Source organism: Natrix helvetica, assembly GCF_964273705.1.
Source record: "Natrix helvetica genome assembly, chromosome: 4".
In the NCBI taxonomy this organism is placed as follows: Eukaryota; Metazoa; Chordata; class Lepidosauria; order Squamata; family Natricidae; genus Natrix; species Natrix helvetica.
The window spans coordinates 120,693,679-120,709,866 of NC_138550.1; the positions used below are offsets into that span (position 1 = coordinate 120,693,679).

General features: G+C 44.3%; 1 protein-coding gene across 4 annotated transcripts in view; it reads left to right on the forward strand.

Annotated features, from left to right (window-relative positions):
- Positions 1–16,188, forward strand: part of GATA6 (GATA binding protein 6) — a 34,617-nt gene that overhangs the window by 1,518 nt on the left and 16,911 nt on the right. For 3 of the 4 annotated variants that reach the window (XM_081951718.1, XM_081951720.1, XM_081951719.1), the window contains exons 2-3: positions 435–1,415; positions 13,571–13,737. In XM_081951718.1, the coding sequence (XP_081807844.1) occupies positions 500–1,415; positions 13,571–13,737 (1,083 nt within the window). In that variant the 5' untranslated portion in view covers positions 435–499. Of the gene's footprint in view, positions 1–57; positions 331–434; positions 1,416–13,570; positions 13,738–16,188 lie in introns of those variants that run through there. The other variant, XM_081951717.1, reaches the window with a different exon arrangement.

Consider the following 16,188-nt stretch of genomic DNA (forward strand, 5'->3'; position numbering starts at 1 on the left):
TTCCCCAGGGGAAGAAAAGGGTCGGGACCGGCGTCCCTTTTAGAGGCATCAGCAACAACGGAACTCTCTTTATTCCCCCCCCCCCAAAAAAAAAGAGGAGACAGGAAAGGATCCAGCGATGCCCTTAAAAAACAAGCCGGGCTGTGAGATGTTATCGATGTATATGAATGAAACGCTTAAGGGCGTTTGGGCGAAGGCCAAAGGGACCTTAAGCGTCTTGTCCCCTCCAGCTGCTTTATTACAGCGGTCTGGAAATTGTTTACCGATCCGAATCGTGAGAGCAAAGCCTTCCACACATGCTCAGAGACCCTGTTGGTGACCAGATAGAAGGTTGGGCAGAGGGGAGGGGGGGTGTCGGTGGAAAAGGAGGCTTGGTCTGGCTGCTGGATCGGGCTAACTTGTCTTTCCTTCCCCCTCCTTCTCTCCCCTCGCAGAGGCTTGTCTTGACAGAGCCGCGGAAGCCAAACGGCGGAAAGCTTGCTCAGCGCCGCAGGGCTGGATGGCCCTGGCCGAGGGCGGCTGGTGCCTGCTGAAGCGTTGCGGTCCCGACGACTCGCCCTATCCGTTGGCACCCCGGGAAGTGCCGGGCCCTTCGCCCTCGCCGTCCTCGTCCTCGGGCTGCTCCCCCAGCGGGGGCGGGGGCCCGCACAACGTCAGAAGCTTCAAGCAAGAGCCCGGAGGCGCCCTCTCGACCTCGCCGCAGATAGGCCTGGCCGAAGGCCGAGCCTTGCTGGGGCCTTTTGTGTCTCTGGCGGCGGCGGCGGCGCCCTCGAGCCTGCCCAGCTGGGAGGACTTGCTCCTTTTCGCGGACCTGGATCAGGCCAACAAACTGATCTGGTCAAGCCGCGCCTCGGCCAAGCTGAGCCCGGATCCCGCGCCGCCGCCGCCGCCGATCGTCGAGGACATGTACCACCACCCGCACGCCCACCCTCACTCCCAGAGCCTACAGGGCAGCACCTATGACGGAGCGTCCCCGGGCAGCGGCGGAGGCGGCTTCGTGCCTTCCACGGCCGGATCTCCAGTCTACGTGCCCACCACCCGCGTGGGGTCCATGCTGCCCTACCTCCAGAATCCTCCGGGCGTGGGACAGGCCGGGGGATCGTCAGCTTGGCCCCCGCAGGGCGCTCCGGAAAGCCCGTCCTCTTCCTACGGCGCCAGTGCTGGGGGATGCGCCCATCCAGCCTCGGGCCGTTTCTCCTACCCAGCTGGCAGCCCCCCGGCTTCCAACGGCGCCCCCCGGGAACCGGCAGCCTACAGCCCGCGGGAGCAGTTCCGGCCGCTGAACGGATCCTACTACAGCCCCTACGTGGGTGCCCAGTTCAGCCCGCCAGGCTGGGGAAGTCCCTTCGACAACTCTCTACTGCACTGCCTGCCCAGCCGAGCCACCACCCTCGCCGTGAGGCCGTCCAGCGCAGGTAAGAACCCGGGCAGGCGAGACTGGTGGGCTGCCGAGAGAGGAGCCCAGAGCGAAGTCCTCCCGGGCCGAAACTTCTCTGAAGAGGGAAAGAATCTGAGTTTGCTGAGAACGACAGAAACCTTTGCTTGCCAGTTAAGTAGAAACCCTCTCGTGGGCCCGCTGGTAGCTGATAGGCTTTATTTTACTGGTGCTGCTTTTCGGGATTCTGTTTTCCTTTTAGAATATAATTCTTTTTTTTTATATGGAATAGAATTCTTTATTGGTCAAGTGTGATTGGACACACAAGGAATTTGTCTTTGGTGTATATGCTTTCAGTGTACATAAGGAGAATAAAATACATTCATCAAGAATAAAGATACAATACTTAGTGATAGTCAAGGTTACTAATAAGCTATCAAATCGTATTAGGAAACAAATAAAACCAATATTAATTGAAAGATACAAGCAACATGGGTATAGTAATAAGTTGGAAGAGATAGCTATTAGGAAGGAAGAGAAGAATAATAGTAATACAGTCTTAGTAAATTATTTGACAGTGTTGTGGGAATTAGTTGTTAAGCAGAGTGATGGCATGGGGGGGGGAAACTGTTTTTGTGTCTAATTGTTCTGGTGTGCAGTGTCCTATATTTTCGATGTTAGGTTGTTCCTGTTTTACCACTGTTTCGAGTATTATGAGCATGGCTGGATAAATGAGAGGCATGTGGCATTGTGGAAAGCCTGGAAAAAGCTGAGCAAAATCCACAGAGAATTTAGGCGGATTTAAAACAGCTCAAAACGTGGTGTAAAATAAGCCACAGGTTTTCGTTAAATACTTGTGCACCAGAAAAAAATTACAGTGTGTGACCAACCAACCCCCCCTCCCCTGTGTGTGTTATGCATCGCTCTTTGTGTGAAAGAGGGTGCTGGGTTCAGCACAGACACAATGGAGTGGTGCCAATATGAAACACCCCAACAAGAAAGGCCTCCCAAGTTGGTTGCTATCACATTGCATTCAACACTCAACCCAGGAGATCCATAGCTGAAAGTAGCTGGGAAAAGTTCACTTTTTTACTCATCTGAAGGCAGCTGTCAACCTTCCATGGATTCCAATTCACGGGTCCTGGCTTCAGAATTAGGTTCCCTTGCTTTTCTTGGTGACATTGGAAGCAAGTATTTAAGAGTTGCTGCACCACGTCTCTGTGTCTCTTTAGAGTGAGAGAAGGTTGAGGCCTGTAAGTATTTTGAATCCCTTTTTATGGGCCTTGTATTAGATTGTCAGAAGTGGGGATGTGTGGTTGGGATAAATTCCCTTCCTATCATCAAAGCCATTGGGATACCACCTTTAGTGGAATGGTATCTATAGAAAAACAAAAAATAGGTGGGAGGGGAACAATGTTTGAAACATGGAAAAGCCTTAAGTGTTTGCAGGAGGGAAGAGATTTTTTAAAGAGTTTGGCTGTTGCATAGTTAACCATAATTAAATAGGTTTCACATAATGTACTAACCCTAAACTACAAGTTATGTCTTAATGTATAGCATGCATTCTGCCTGAGAGGTCCTGGAAGATGGAGGGTGCTTAATTGAACCTCACAATTTCACTATGGAATAGTTTTTCTCCTTTTTCTTCCCTTCACCAAAATCCATAATCCAATAAACAGGAGTGTGGAAACGTTTTTTAAAAAAATTAGATTTAGAAGTGAATGAAAAATATGTGAAGAGTGGGCCCTTTTGTGTCCTTGGCAAACACCCTCGCTCTATGTGAAGATCTGGGAAGGGGTAAAGCAGGAAAAGAATGAAACTTCTTATCCTCACAGAACACACACACACACACACACACAGATGTGAAACCTGATGTTATTTTGGATTGCCAACCTGACCTTCAACAGCAAAGAAACAGGAGAAGTATTTTCAGAGGGAAGACCACAAAGATGCCTGTTACCCCATAAAGTGTCCAGAACGTGTCCTAATGTTGGGGGTGGTGGATAGTTGTGGAGACCAGCTCTTTAGTGAGTCTCAAAGTTAGGGAAAGGAGGAACCAGAAATACACAAAATATTTTACCTGATCTTTTAAAACCAAAGGGAGGAGAAAATTTAGGGGGGGGGGGTTAATTCACCTCCACAGAGCCAGCAGAGGTAGCAAGGTGGCCCTGCTTCTCTTTCAAATACTGTGTTAGGAAAGACACTCCACTCCACCCCCCACCCCCCACCCCAACAAAAGGGCTCCATTGAGTTGGGGAGGTGATTGCATAGGGTTGCCTGTGCTTTGCTTATTTTTCCAGACAACAAGCTGCCCATTAAATTTATTCAAAATGCCTTGGCATTCACTCTGAAGTCTTTCAGGGCCTGATCTGAGCATTAAGGCTATGTATGGTTTGATGTGAGATGATTTGGGAGAAGCATTATGAGTTCTGTTGTCTGTGTGGAGGGAAAATATCCAAGGAAGCAATCTTGCAATCAAGCTGCAAGTGATTTAGTAAAAGTATACTCATTTCAGTTGAACTTAACTATCTCCAAAAGACAGGTGGGAATCTGGGACAATCCACCTTTGGGAGGTCCACACAAGGGATTTGACCAAACTAAAATGGGTTTATGTATTTTGTGGTTGAACTGTGATGTGGGAATGCTGATGTCAGCTCAGCATATTGTATGAAGCAGAACTTCCATTATTACCATACTGCACCGTAGTGTGTTCTATTTGTCTGTTATATGAGGTTAGCAATAGTGTTTTGCTAACTCAAGTTTAGCCTGTTGTTGGAAATATTTTAATCATTCTAGGAATCTGTTAGGATCTGTCCTTTTATTTTAAAACAGAGAAGCCAGGAAATTAAATAGAATTGAATAATTTGTGAGAGGAAGGTGTTTTTAAATCCCAGATGGGAGAAACTTGAATATTGCTGAGCATCTCCAGCTATTAGTTTTAGAACAATAAGCAAATGAGAACCAATAAAGCTACTGGGGCACTTGAGGTTTTTATCAGAGACAAATCTGTTATTTTAGTTTCTGCATCTGAAAACCAGATACCTGACTACCATATATCATCATTACTTTTCTTTTCCTACTGCCCGTAATGTAAATGATGGTACTAGGATAGATTTAAGAGGAACCAGTTCAAAGTTAAATGTCTTATTGTAATTTCCTTCTCTTTATAAATAAAAAAAGGAAATGAGATATAATTTCTTTCAGAAATTTCAGGTTACAATTTGTCACTCATTGATAATCAACTATTTTAAATGGAGTGTTTTTTAAGAAGAATTTAATTAAATATCTCCAGACGGCCCCTGTACAGAGTGCTTATTCCAGTAATATACTTATAGAAATCCAATCTTCCTATCATATGTAATATATAATTAGGTGCATTGTTGCTTTCCAGGACCTGTAGTTATTCCAGCCCCAGCCCCTATATTTTACCGATTGAAGGTCAACATTCACTCCTCAACCTCTTTTCAAATGAGAAACTAAAATGTTTTTTGGAGGGTGGGACAGGTTTGGAAAATGGTACATCCAGTGCATTTCACAGACTTTTAATGAGTAAGAGCTAATGGTTAATTAAAGATGGAATTAGGAGTCCAGTCTTCAAATGCCACTTCCACATACACAGCAATTCGCATTTTTAAAAAAAGGATTTTGCGTCCCATAGAGCAATGCATGAGGTGGGCTTTCTAAGACTTCCAAATTATTGAACTTCGACGCCCACTCCCTCCACCCCCAAGATTATACGACGTTAAAATAACGTTAACTTTTGCCCTACGACGCGACTTTCGGTTCTTTTCGTTATTGAAGAAATTAAAGAAACCTATTTCGATCCCGAAAATCCCACCGACTTCCTTGCCGAAATAGTTCGATCGCAATCAGGGTATTCTCTCCCCCCCCCCCCCACTCTAGGGAAATATGTGGGGAAGAAAATTCACATAGAAATATTTACAGAGGGAAAGAAAGAAAAGAAAAGAGAAAAGAAAAGAGAAGGAAGGAAGGAAGAAAGAAAAAGGAAGGAAGGAAGGAAGGAAAGAAAGAAAGAAGAAAGAAAGAAAAAAGAAAGAAAGAAGAAAGAAAGAAAAAAGAAAGAAAGAAAAGAAAAAAGAAAAGAGAAAGAAAGAAGAAAGAAAGAAGAAGAAAGAAAGAAAGAAAGAAAGAAAGAAAGAAAGAAAAAGAGAAAGAAAACCAGTTAACCAGGGATATATTTTTTCCCATGCCTTGCTGTCTCCCCCCCCCCTCCCCCAGTTTCCGAGACGCCCCCTCCGCCAGCAAACAGATGGCTCCGGGCGCAGGAAGGGTCTGTACAGCTCCGCAGCCGGCGCGAAGAAGCCGAGCTGTCCGCGGATCTGCCGACAGCGCGCCAAAGTTCGCCGCAGGGCTGTAGGCGCCGTCGAGGTGACCTAAAACGGGAGGGGGGGAGGGGGTGTTAAGAGGATCGATGCCGACATCGCGATTTGAAATGGCAAGATCAAGTCTCACGCGCCGACCATGTTTGCCCTCTTGGCTTAGAAGCCCCGCTTTACACGAAGCCCTGAGAACAATCCAAGAAGTTCTGATCGCTCTTTAGGCTCTAGAAGTATTCTCACCCAGGCAGTGGGTAACTTCGCTCAAACCGTGTTTATCTGATCGCGGTTTAGCGCGACATTACCTCTCAGCCTAAGAATATGGGACATCTAAAGACGGGCCATTCGAGAAGCTAAACCTCAGTCCGTCTTGAATCCGGACGGCCTTTTGTGCCTACGTGATAATTGTTGAACCCGAAGTCCCTGTGCTCCATAGTGCCTTGGTTTGGGAGGAAGCCGTGGGACAATACAAGGGCACGAACTCCCGAAGAAGCGTCTGGGGTCGCCTCGGGAGGCAGCGGGGGCCACTTTGCTGGGCAGAAGGTGGTCCTGCCGAGGGCCGAGACTTTAAACTGTAATCCTGGGCTCCCGTGTCCACTAAATTTGGTTCTATGAGTCGTTTTCTGGCGAAGCTCGTCTGCTTCCCTTCTCGCGATTGGGCTCAGCCTAAGACTTCATAGCCTTCTTTTGAAAAACCCCAGATTTATCTTCGCTTCTTCCCCGCAGTCTGTGCTTCGAGCCAGGCAGGAGTTTTCTTGGCTGTGAGGGGCCGCAGATAGTCGGAGTGGATAAGGTTTTACACTTAAGCCCGTTTGTGTCCACTTCGGTTCTTGGCGTGGGGGGTGGGTGGGAGGAATGGGTTCTTAATTAATTCTTCCACAATTAGACTACGTGTCCCTAACCAAACAAAAAACAAAAAAAACCTATGGCTGTTGTTGACTGGCTAAAGTTCAGTTGAACGAACCGCCTGCTTTTTTAGCAGATTGATTGATTGAGTAAGCTTTTAAAACAAACATTGCTGGTTTTTCAATGCCTAAGCTTACTTTTTAGAAAAGGCTTTCAGGATGATTTCCCAAATAATTAACAACCAATAATTCTGCATGAAATGACAAAAAGAAAACCCTTTTTAAATAAATAAGGTACTTGATTCATACATTATCTTTGAAAATAGTTTACAACGCAGGAGTGTGGTCGCAGTTGCATTCTGTGTCGAAAAAATGCTAGACCCTAGACATATTTAGGATTTTTCAGCCCCTTCCCCATCTTCCAGAGTAGTTAGAAACATAGAAATATGGATGAGAGGATCCGGATTAAACATTTTACTCAGTCAATTAAGATATGAAACAACTCTACAAGCTGAAAACGTTTTTAAAAAAGCACTTATTACTAAAATACCCAGAATTTGTCACTTTTTAAACTACAACCCAAGGTACAGCATGCTCTAGATTTAGTCTAGAAAAATACATCTTTGTCTCAAGGCTACAAACTTTTAGGAATCTAAACTGTAACATATCAGCTGGAGGGGCTTGACTATGGATTTACTTTCTCATGGGGTTGGCTGTCACATATATTTTCTCAGCTACTCAACTTCTGAATAGAATAGAAGTTTGGTGTTACTGAAAATTCTTGTGGAGGTTCAGTGCTGCCAGAATGGCCAAGAACTTGAGTCTGTGGTTTGTTACTGTCACAGTGACATTTACTACTTATCTTTCACTCTTAACAGCTATAGGCCCTACACTGTCCTGACATACAATAATTAGAAGTTTCAAGGTTTTGTTTCTTACAGAAGTGTTCGTCACCTTCCCAGAGCATCTGGCCAAGTCACTTGTTAACCCACAAGACCTTAGTCATGGTACAATAAATAATTGTGGTATTCTCCATACAAGGCTCTGATCCAAGGGTCAAGTGGCGAGAACTGAATAGAATATATAACTGTAGCTGGGATGGTATATGGGTAAATGTCATCTGAAGCCAAAAAGCCCTGGCTTCAATCAAAATGAATTGTGAATGTAATTAGTGGTCTTAATCTACTGAATCTCTTCTCTGTTAATGAATGATCAAATCACAGTGGTCTACAGAACAATGTTGTTGTGATAATATTTTGAATCCTTCAGGGAAATATATGAAAATCAAGTAATGATAGATAGTAGCGATGAAATACCTTTTGTTCTGCCAGACAAGCTATTTGAGATATATTGTTTGCTACAGACACGGAGAGGATATTTAATGGAGATAATCAGTTGGGGGGGAAAAGCATTTTCATTTGTTATGTAGAAGCAAGCTTAGAACACTGTAAAATCCTGTAAAATAATAATAGCAATAATGATCCACTACCACGTCTGATATTTTTCTTTTAAAATGCACCAATTGTGCAGTTCTGAAAAAATGGTTTAAAGTGGTTTAGTATGATTGGCTTTAACTAAGCCCAGTTCCAATCTGGGTCGGTCACTGGAACCCAAATTGGATCCTGCAACATTATCCTGGGACACATATATCTCCTTCATTCCTAAATGCAGTTCTTCTAGGTTGTGATCCTTAGGCTCACTTGCGTCTGTATTAAGATCTATGTTGATTTATTTAGATTAGGATACAAGCCATTTTACAGATTTGATTCTTAAGTCATCTATCAGCCCGGTGATTAAAGTCAACACTGCTGTACCTTACAGAGCCCACAATCAAAATAATACTTACAGATATTGACTTTAACTTACAGATGTTGAAAGGTGTTTTTGATTAATTGGTCTGAATAATTCATAATACATCATGTAAGATGTTCTCAAGAAATTGGATATATTGAACATTAAAACCACTTACAAAATGGATTTTAACTAAAATACACATTATTTGATTAATCAAGTTACTGTAACACTCTAACCAAGGGCCCCAAGAAATGCTCAGAAAATTAAAACAAGCTGCCCTATAATTAAAACATTAATTATCCAAAAGCCTGCAGAAATGAAATAAATGAATCCTTTAAATGGAATGGATGTTCCAATTCAGGTTTCCTTAGATTTTAAAAAAGACAGTTTTCCTTCAACTACTACAACCGACTATGAAAATGTGGTTCACCTCGGGAGACGTTCAATTTCAGAAAACTTGCATTAAAATTATTGATAAATAATTTTGTTTCTCGTTAAAAATGCCGCCCAAAATAAAGATTTAATTAGTTTTAGGATAGTGTATGTTTGGTACTGGAATGTCTATGCATTAACTTGTAGCTGCAATTCCATTTCCCTTCAAAAGCAGCTGGCATTATTTTTAGTGAGCAACACACTTGACATAGTGGAGTCTGGAAAATGAACTCAGCAAGCAATAGCTTCCTAGAGCCTTCCCTGTAAAAAAGAATAAAAAATTAATGGTTTAGTGATAGAGCTGGAAACTTAAATCCAATCAAAATGTAAAGTTGTCAGATGGCTACTATGATCCAAAAGCGGAAATAATTATTTTCCTAGAAGAACACTTTTCTATAATCCCGCAAACTCTCCTGGAAGCCCAGAGCCCTGTTGCTTCGAATGCAGAAGCGAGTCAGCGTTCGCCAGGCTGCCGTAGGGCAGCCCAGAAGGGAGCAGCGAGTCCTTGCCTCCGTATCTAAAGGCCAACGCTTTGGGGTGGCGGGAGGAAGCGTCCCGGGGCTTCGGCTACCTATTTCTGTGCTCAAAACGGGACGAAGCAAAGCTCTCTCGCCTGGCCGCGCGTCACGCCAAGGAAGCGGGGCAGGACTAGGGCACGTCGAGAGAAGGCGGTGGGGCTCCTAAGCAGAGGGTTGTTGGTGCTGCCAGGCACTCGGCTCTCCCTCGAGGCGAAGCTCCTGCCAAGCTATACACGAAAGCGGCCGGCCTTCTTTTAGGGCAAGGGAACCAGAAAGGATGGGGAACGCCATCAGCCAGGGTTTGCCATGTTGTGGGAATGTAGCCCCTTGAATTCGCGGGAGAATCTCCCAGGGCTCAAGTCCTGGGCGGAACCCGAAGCCGCCTCTTCGCCACGGAGAGTCCGGCCGCGCCCAGGCTCTTTTGCCTAGGATGAAACGAGCCTTTGACCCGAGAGGCTGGGACAGGTCTCTCTTTCGCGCGTAGGACGTGCCTGCTGTGTCGGAAAAGAAGCATTTTTTCCGACCTTTGATATGTTCCGGACTCTTTTCAGCCGCTGTGTCGATCCTAAGGGTGTGTGCCAAAAGATGGGGGAATTGATAGGTTTTGCCCATAAGAAATCAGGGCCGCTCGGAAGTGCGTATGGAAACTCATTTTTTCCTCGCCTTTCTCCAAAATCACTTCAGTAAACCGAGGTGCATTCGTTTTATTTGGGATTTAGACCTTCTCCTCCACTCTTCTACATATCTACTTACCACACTTCAGCTAACTCGGTGTGGTTATGAGGTTGCAGATGAGCAGTTGTGGGTGCTGGCTTCCCACTAACTGTGTGAAATGACCGACCCAGATTGGATCCTGTGTGGAAATTTATTCTGCACATGTAAATAAATGATTATCACCATTCGGTCTATGCTGTTGGGGAGGGCCATGTAAAATATCTTTCCAAGGAAAATAATTGGAGCTTTTACTTGTGTCCAAGAGACTCCTAAGTTCTGCAGACCAGGCTTACTGGGAAATGAGTCACAGAGATTCCAGTGCTTCCTCTTGCAAGATTTTACAGAGTTTGTCGGGGAAACCTTCCACCAGAGGTTACTGAATTCAAACTGACTTTCATACCAGTGTCCTCTGGAGCCTGAAATAACCACGGGAATTTAAGCCAACCAATCACTTTGTAACAGAAGGGAGTTTGCTACGCCCTATCCCGAGGTAGGGAAGGGCTCCTGCGATTTCAGCCTTCCTGCCAACTAGGGGGAAATGGTCTGACCTCTACTGAATGGGAAGGGAATGGTCCATTTCCAGTACAGAGTGGGGGTAGGGGGTGGGGGCTTGAGTCTGCTTGAATTTAAAGACCCCTTTCCCCACTCCACAGCTCAAATCTCCCTACAGCTGTGGAGCCTAATCCCAACTAGGTCCCTTTTCCTGAGCATAAGCCTCTTTATCTGTATTGAGAAACCGTGCATGTCCAGGGTGGAGGTGATCTTGGTTCAAGGTATGAGTCCACTATGTTCTGGCTTGGCTTCTTGCTTGCTTTGAGAGGCCAATCCAGAGCATAGAAAATCAAAAGCCGCTGCTGGGGCAAGATGGAGAGTGGCCAAGACTGAAATCAGGGTCCATTGACTGCCCTGTGGAGAGAAAGCCCTTTTGAAAGCTGGGTCTTGGACAGTGGTGGATTAAGGCTCACTGGTGCCCTAAGCACTGACAAATCTTGCCCCCCCTCCTTTGTAGATATTGTTCAAATTTTCATTGTTTTTTTCCCTTTCTCAACTTTGTGGTGCCCCTTTGGGCCTGGTGCCCTAAGCATGTGTTTAGTCTGCTTAATAGTTAATACACCACTGATCTTGGAGATCATCGACTGAGGCACAGAGAATTCCCCCCCCCCCTTGCTACCCAATCCTCTCCCCTCTCCCTGACCTCCGAGTCATGGACCATAATCCACAGCAAGGTTGGTCCCGTCTTCCTGGAGGGTCCCGTCTTCCGGAGGGCTCCTAAATCTTGGCTGCCATAACCCACACTGGGAAACGGGAGCTTGTAGTCCAGATCTAGAAGCCCCTCTGCTTAGGACAGACGTCTTCAAACGGCAACTTTAAGGCTTGTGGACTTCAACTCTCAGAGTTGGACAATTCTTTCCCCACCTTAAGACAGGAGTCTTTCTCCCTGGCTGGAGAATTCTGGGAGTTGAAGTCCACAAGTCTTAAAGTTGCCAAGTTTGGGGACTCCTGGCTTAAAGGGGAGGGGGGGAGATCTTTATTATTTTTCTCCTCCTACTATAGCAAAGCGGCTTTAGATCTGGATCGGATGAGCCTCAGGGGTGGGGACTCTCTTCAGACGACCTCGTGCATTTCGGGCCGAGGATCAGGCCAAGTCGGTGGCACCAAAGAGAACCACAACGGGTCAAAAGGCGCACCCGCTGTTGCGTTCCCGGCTCCCGCTCAGATAAGAGGGAGACAACCCCGGGATCTCAGGCACGCTGCGGGGCAGAGAAAGAGCAGCCGGACGGTCGCTGGGCTCACAGCAGCCCAGGCGGAGCTTGGCAGGCGGCCCGTAGAGTCGCCCACCATCCCGGGCGGCTTGTAGGGGAGATGACAGAGAACGCCTCCAGGTTGGGCTGGAGAAGAGCGCAAGCCCCGCGAAGATCGCTGAGGCTCTGGGGCGGCGACGGCGGGGGACGGGGACTTGCCTCCTATTTCCTGGCGATAACGCCTGGCGGCGGAGGGAAAGCGGGGGAAGAGATTTCCTTCGTTGCCAAAAACACCCCCCTCTCCCCGCGATGACTCATCGGGTCCCTCCTTCGTTCCTGAAAACCCGGAGATGCAGGCAGATAGTCCAGGAGTCTTATGTCTGTACCTTAAATCAGGAGTCTCCAACCTTGGCAACTTGAAGCTTGGAGGACTCCAATTCCCAGAATTCCCCAAGCCAGCTTTGCTGGCTGGAGAATTCTGGGAATTGAAGTCCACAAGTCTTAAAGTTGACAAGTTTGAAGACCTCTGCCCTAAGCTTTGCCGGCTGGGGAATTGTGGGAGTTGAAGTCTGCCAGGCTTCAAGGTGCCAAGGTTGGTGACTCCTGCCTTAAATTATGCCCTTTGGGATTGGGAACCTCAAACACTTCCCTGCAGCATCCATAGCTATGGATACTGGAAAAGAAGAGAGTGATGTACGGCTAAGGATCTTACAGCAAAACAGATAAAAAGAGGCTTTGGGAGTTAAATAGAAAGGACGTGAAGGGAAAAAGGAACCCCTTTTGATCAAAATATGATAGCAGGCACAATCACTACTGATCCACTCATCCTGGATGCTCCAACACTGGAAGTTTTAAAGAAGAGGTTGGACAAGCCATTTGTCTGACATGAGATAGGATTTGCTGCCTGAGCAGGGGTTAAATTAGAAGACCTCCAAGGTCTCTTCCAACGCTCTGTTATTCCGCAGTGTTTTTAAGCCAGATACCAAATGAGGGCAGGAGAAGCAATCTGGATACCGAAATTGGGCCGCTGCTGCATAGTTAAAGTTGGAGTGTGAGGCTGAAGGAGGTATCAGCATAATTATCTCATAGTTGCAAAAGTGGGAAGGGGAAAAGGAGGAGGGGAGTTTCTCAGAATATCTCCATGGGGGAATGAATAGAAGAGTGTCTGATAGGAACTGGAGCAGGATTAGAATGAAATTCCTATCGCATCAAGTCATGTCAAGGGTTGGGGAAAGAATAGGGCAACATTTTAATATTGTTTCTGCTATTCCTATGTAATAAATTAATGTGTGCTCCAAACGACCAGATTACAGGGTCTAATTAATTGCACCTTTGTGAACGAGGGCTAATAATAGCTTTCTCCTACCTCTTATTTACTCAGAAATCTGTTCCACAGAACTCAGCCTGGAAGCCTGTGTATGTTTTAGCTGCAATTACTTCTATTGTATAGAGCAGGGCTTGGTCCTAGGAAAACATGTATAAGGTTGCCCCATGAAGGCGCTCCTACTAGGGCTCCCACTCTGCAAACAAAGCTGGGTTGGTGTTATCTCACCTCTTGAATTTAGTTCCATGGAAATTCATTGGGCTTTCCTACTGAATTGATTTTGGCTGTGATTGAAACAATTTGGGAGATAAAAGTAATGTTTTGTATAAAGCAATGATGATGATGGGAGACTCCTCTTTGCATTTGGAGGGGGAGTCCTGATGAGGATGTGTGTGGGGGGGGGAGAGTAAAATAGCTGAACAGTGCTTCAACTGGGCCTCCCTCTTGACTTCCATGCTAATCCAGCCTTCCTGCCTGCCTTTGTTGTAGATCTCCTGGATGATCTGAATGAGAGCCGGGAATGCGTCAACTGTGGCTCCATCCAGACCCCCCTGTGGAGAAGAGATGGGACTGGCAACTATCTCTGCAATGCCTGTGGGTTGTACACCAAGATGAATGGCCTAAGTAGGCCCCTGATCAAACCCCAGAAGAGAGTGGTGAGTAGTAGCGGTGATGGTGGAGAGATAAAAGTATTATAGTTCTGTTTCCCCTCTAAGGTTATACCCATAAATAGTCTATTAATAACATTTAAAAAAACAGCCCAATGTGAATTCAGGAGCTAGGGTTATAGAACCCATTTCATGGTGTTACTGAATTCATTTTTATTTTGCTTCCCATGGCACTCTAAAGCCACATCTAAGGTAAAATAAAATAATTATTGTGTGTGGGAATACAGCTACAGTACCAATAGATGAAACATTTATTTAACTGCTTGTGAAAACAGCAATGTAATAAGAACTCAATCTATATCTATTTAAATTTAATCACTAGGCTACACAATTCCCTGACCTTCCATAGTACCACAATATAGAGTCAATAGTGTCTTGAGGTTGCTTTTCTGCTTGATTTAGTAGACACAATTGCAATGTTGCAAATATTTAAGATGGCAAATCTTTTTGCAAACAATGGGTGGTAACGTTATTTATGTTTGGATGATGCATCTGAGGAAGTAGCCTGCTGTCTACTTTTTTAGTGAGAATTGACAGTACATGTTCAAGCATATATTTTTGTGCCCTGATAAGGAGCACCACGGGTGACTTTAATTCTAAAACTATTATTTTCTCTTGAGGTTGTCCTCCTTTCAAAACTATATTGAATCCTTTTAGAAATATGGTGGGGTTTTTAAAAAACATTTTAAATTTTTTGGTAATTGAAAGCAAACAAAAGCCCTTGATTATAGTTTAGCTTAGCATATAAGCATATAAGCAGCTTGTTGCCTGCTTTGTTCTAGTAAAAATATAGATATTGTCTTCTTAATGAATATTCCTTTGCAAATCATTGGGGCAACACATTATGTTTTCAAAACCAAAACAGAGGTGCTCACTCCCAACCAAGTGAGCCTTGAGATTTTTAAGTCTGGGTTTTCAAGAATTTAAAGTATGTCAGTGTACATAAGGATTAGAAACTACCAGTTTTTTAGAATGAGACTATCTGCAAAACATACTTCAAGCATTCCTGACTATTTTCATGTTAATGCCTTCTAAATTAATTGATGCAAGAAGTGGGTAAACCCTAATTGTTGCCATTCATTTTGAAGGGATATAAAACTTATTTTTTTAATTAAGGGGAGGTGTTTTTTAAAAGCCACGCGAGTGGTCTGATCTGTTCTGTATCAAAGGCAGAGGACCAAAGTGATAAATCTCCAATGCTGCTGTGAAAGATGGGACAGTAACATTCAGAGCAAAGAAAAGAAGCAAGAGAACCTTCCATCTCCATTGTCCTGGTCCTTCTCCAAGGATTCTTTACCTCCCAATATTTTATCCCCCAATTTTTTTTTATCCCAGTATTTCCTCCACTGCTTTTGCTTCTCTGGGTTTTCTTATTGTTGTTCCTGTAATACAAACAATAATGTGAAGTCAAGGCGACCATTTCTTTAGCTAGCGTGGGCCTTCATACCCATTAAGTTCTTCTCAATAACCTACGACCGTGATGGCGCACCTATGGCACGCATGTCACAGGTGGCACGTGGAGCCATTTCTTAGGGCACGCGAGGTGTAGAATAGGTGTGGATCCAAGCAGTGCGGCATTTTGTAATTGACAGATGGAAGATTGACAAGATGTTTTGGTATGGCATCCACTGTGCCGATAACCACTTGGATAGCTGATTTATGCCATAATCTTTCAAAATCATTTTTTCAGACTTTGTTATTTTGTGAAACTTTATCATTATCATCATTATCAGCCTCAACATCATCATCATTATTGAAAAGGTTTGGGATATATGATCAGTTATATATCCTACTACTGGTGACCATAGAATAATAATGGCATCATAACTTATGTTTTTATATATTGGTATTTTTTGAAAAACATGTCTTTGCAAAATGTATGCAGGACGACACTGAGAAGAAATAATTAAAAATGCAGCTTTTTGAAGCAGTAATTTGCACTTTTGCTGTTAAACAGTGTTTTTAAAATGAGCTGATAATAATAGGATAGTAGATGCAAATTTTAACTTTTACATATATTTTCCTAAAATAAATATTAAAATACATGAAGCTATAAACAGAGAGCTAACAGATTTTATCTCAAACTTTCAAGTTCACTTCAGCTTTTTCAAGCTGTGAGCTATTATTGGGTTAACTTTGTTTAATGTATGTTGTAATACAAATAATCAGCACTTTGTTTCCATTCTTATTTATCTAAGATGTGTCATCTCTGCCAATCTGTTGAAGGACATACAAGCAAATAATGCCGTCAAATTAGAGACAATGTATTTTTAAAAATCACACTTTTCTTATGAGATTATTATCTATACAATCAAGTTCCCTTAAACCAGAAGGCTTTTCAGAGTTAATCACTGCCAGGATTTTGCAATTGGTTATCTCCCTAATTTCATTAAGTGAAGCATAATCTAATTAGGAGGAATAAAGGGAACTGAATGCTTT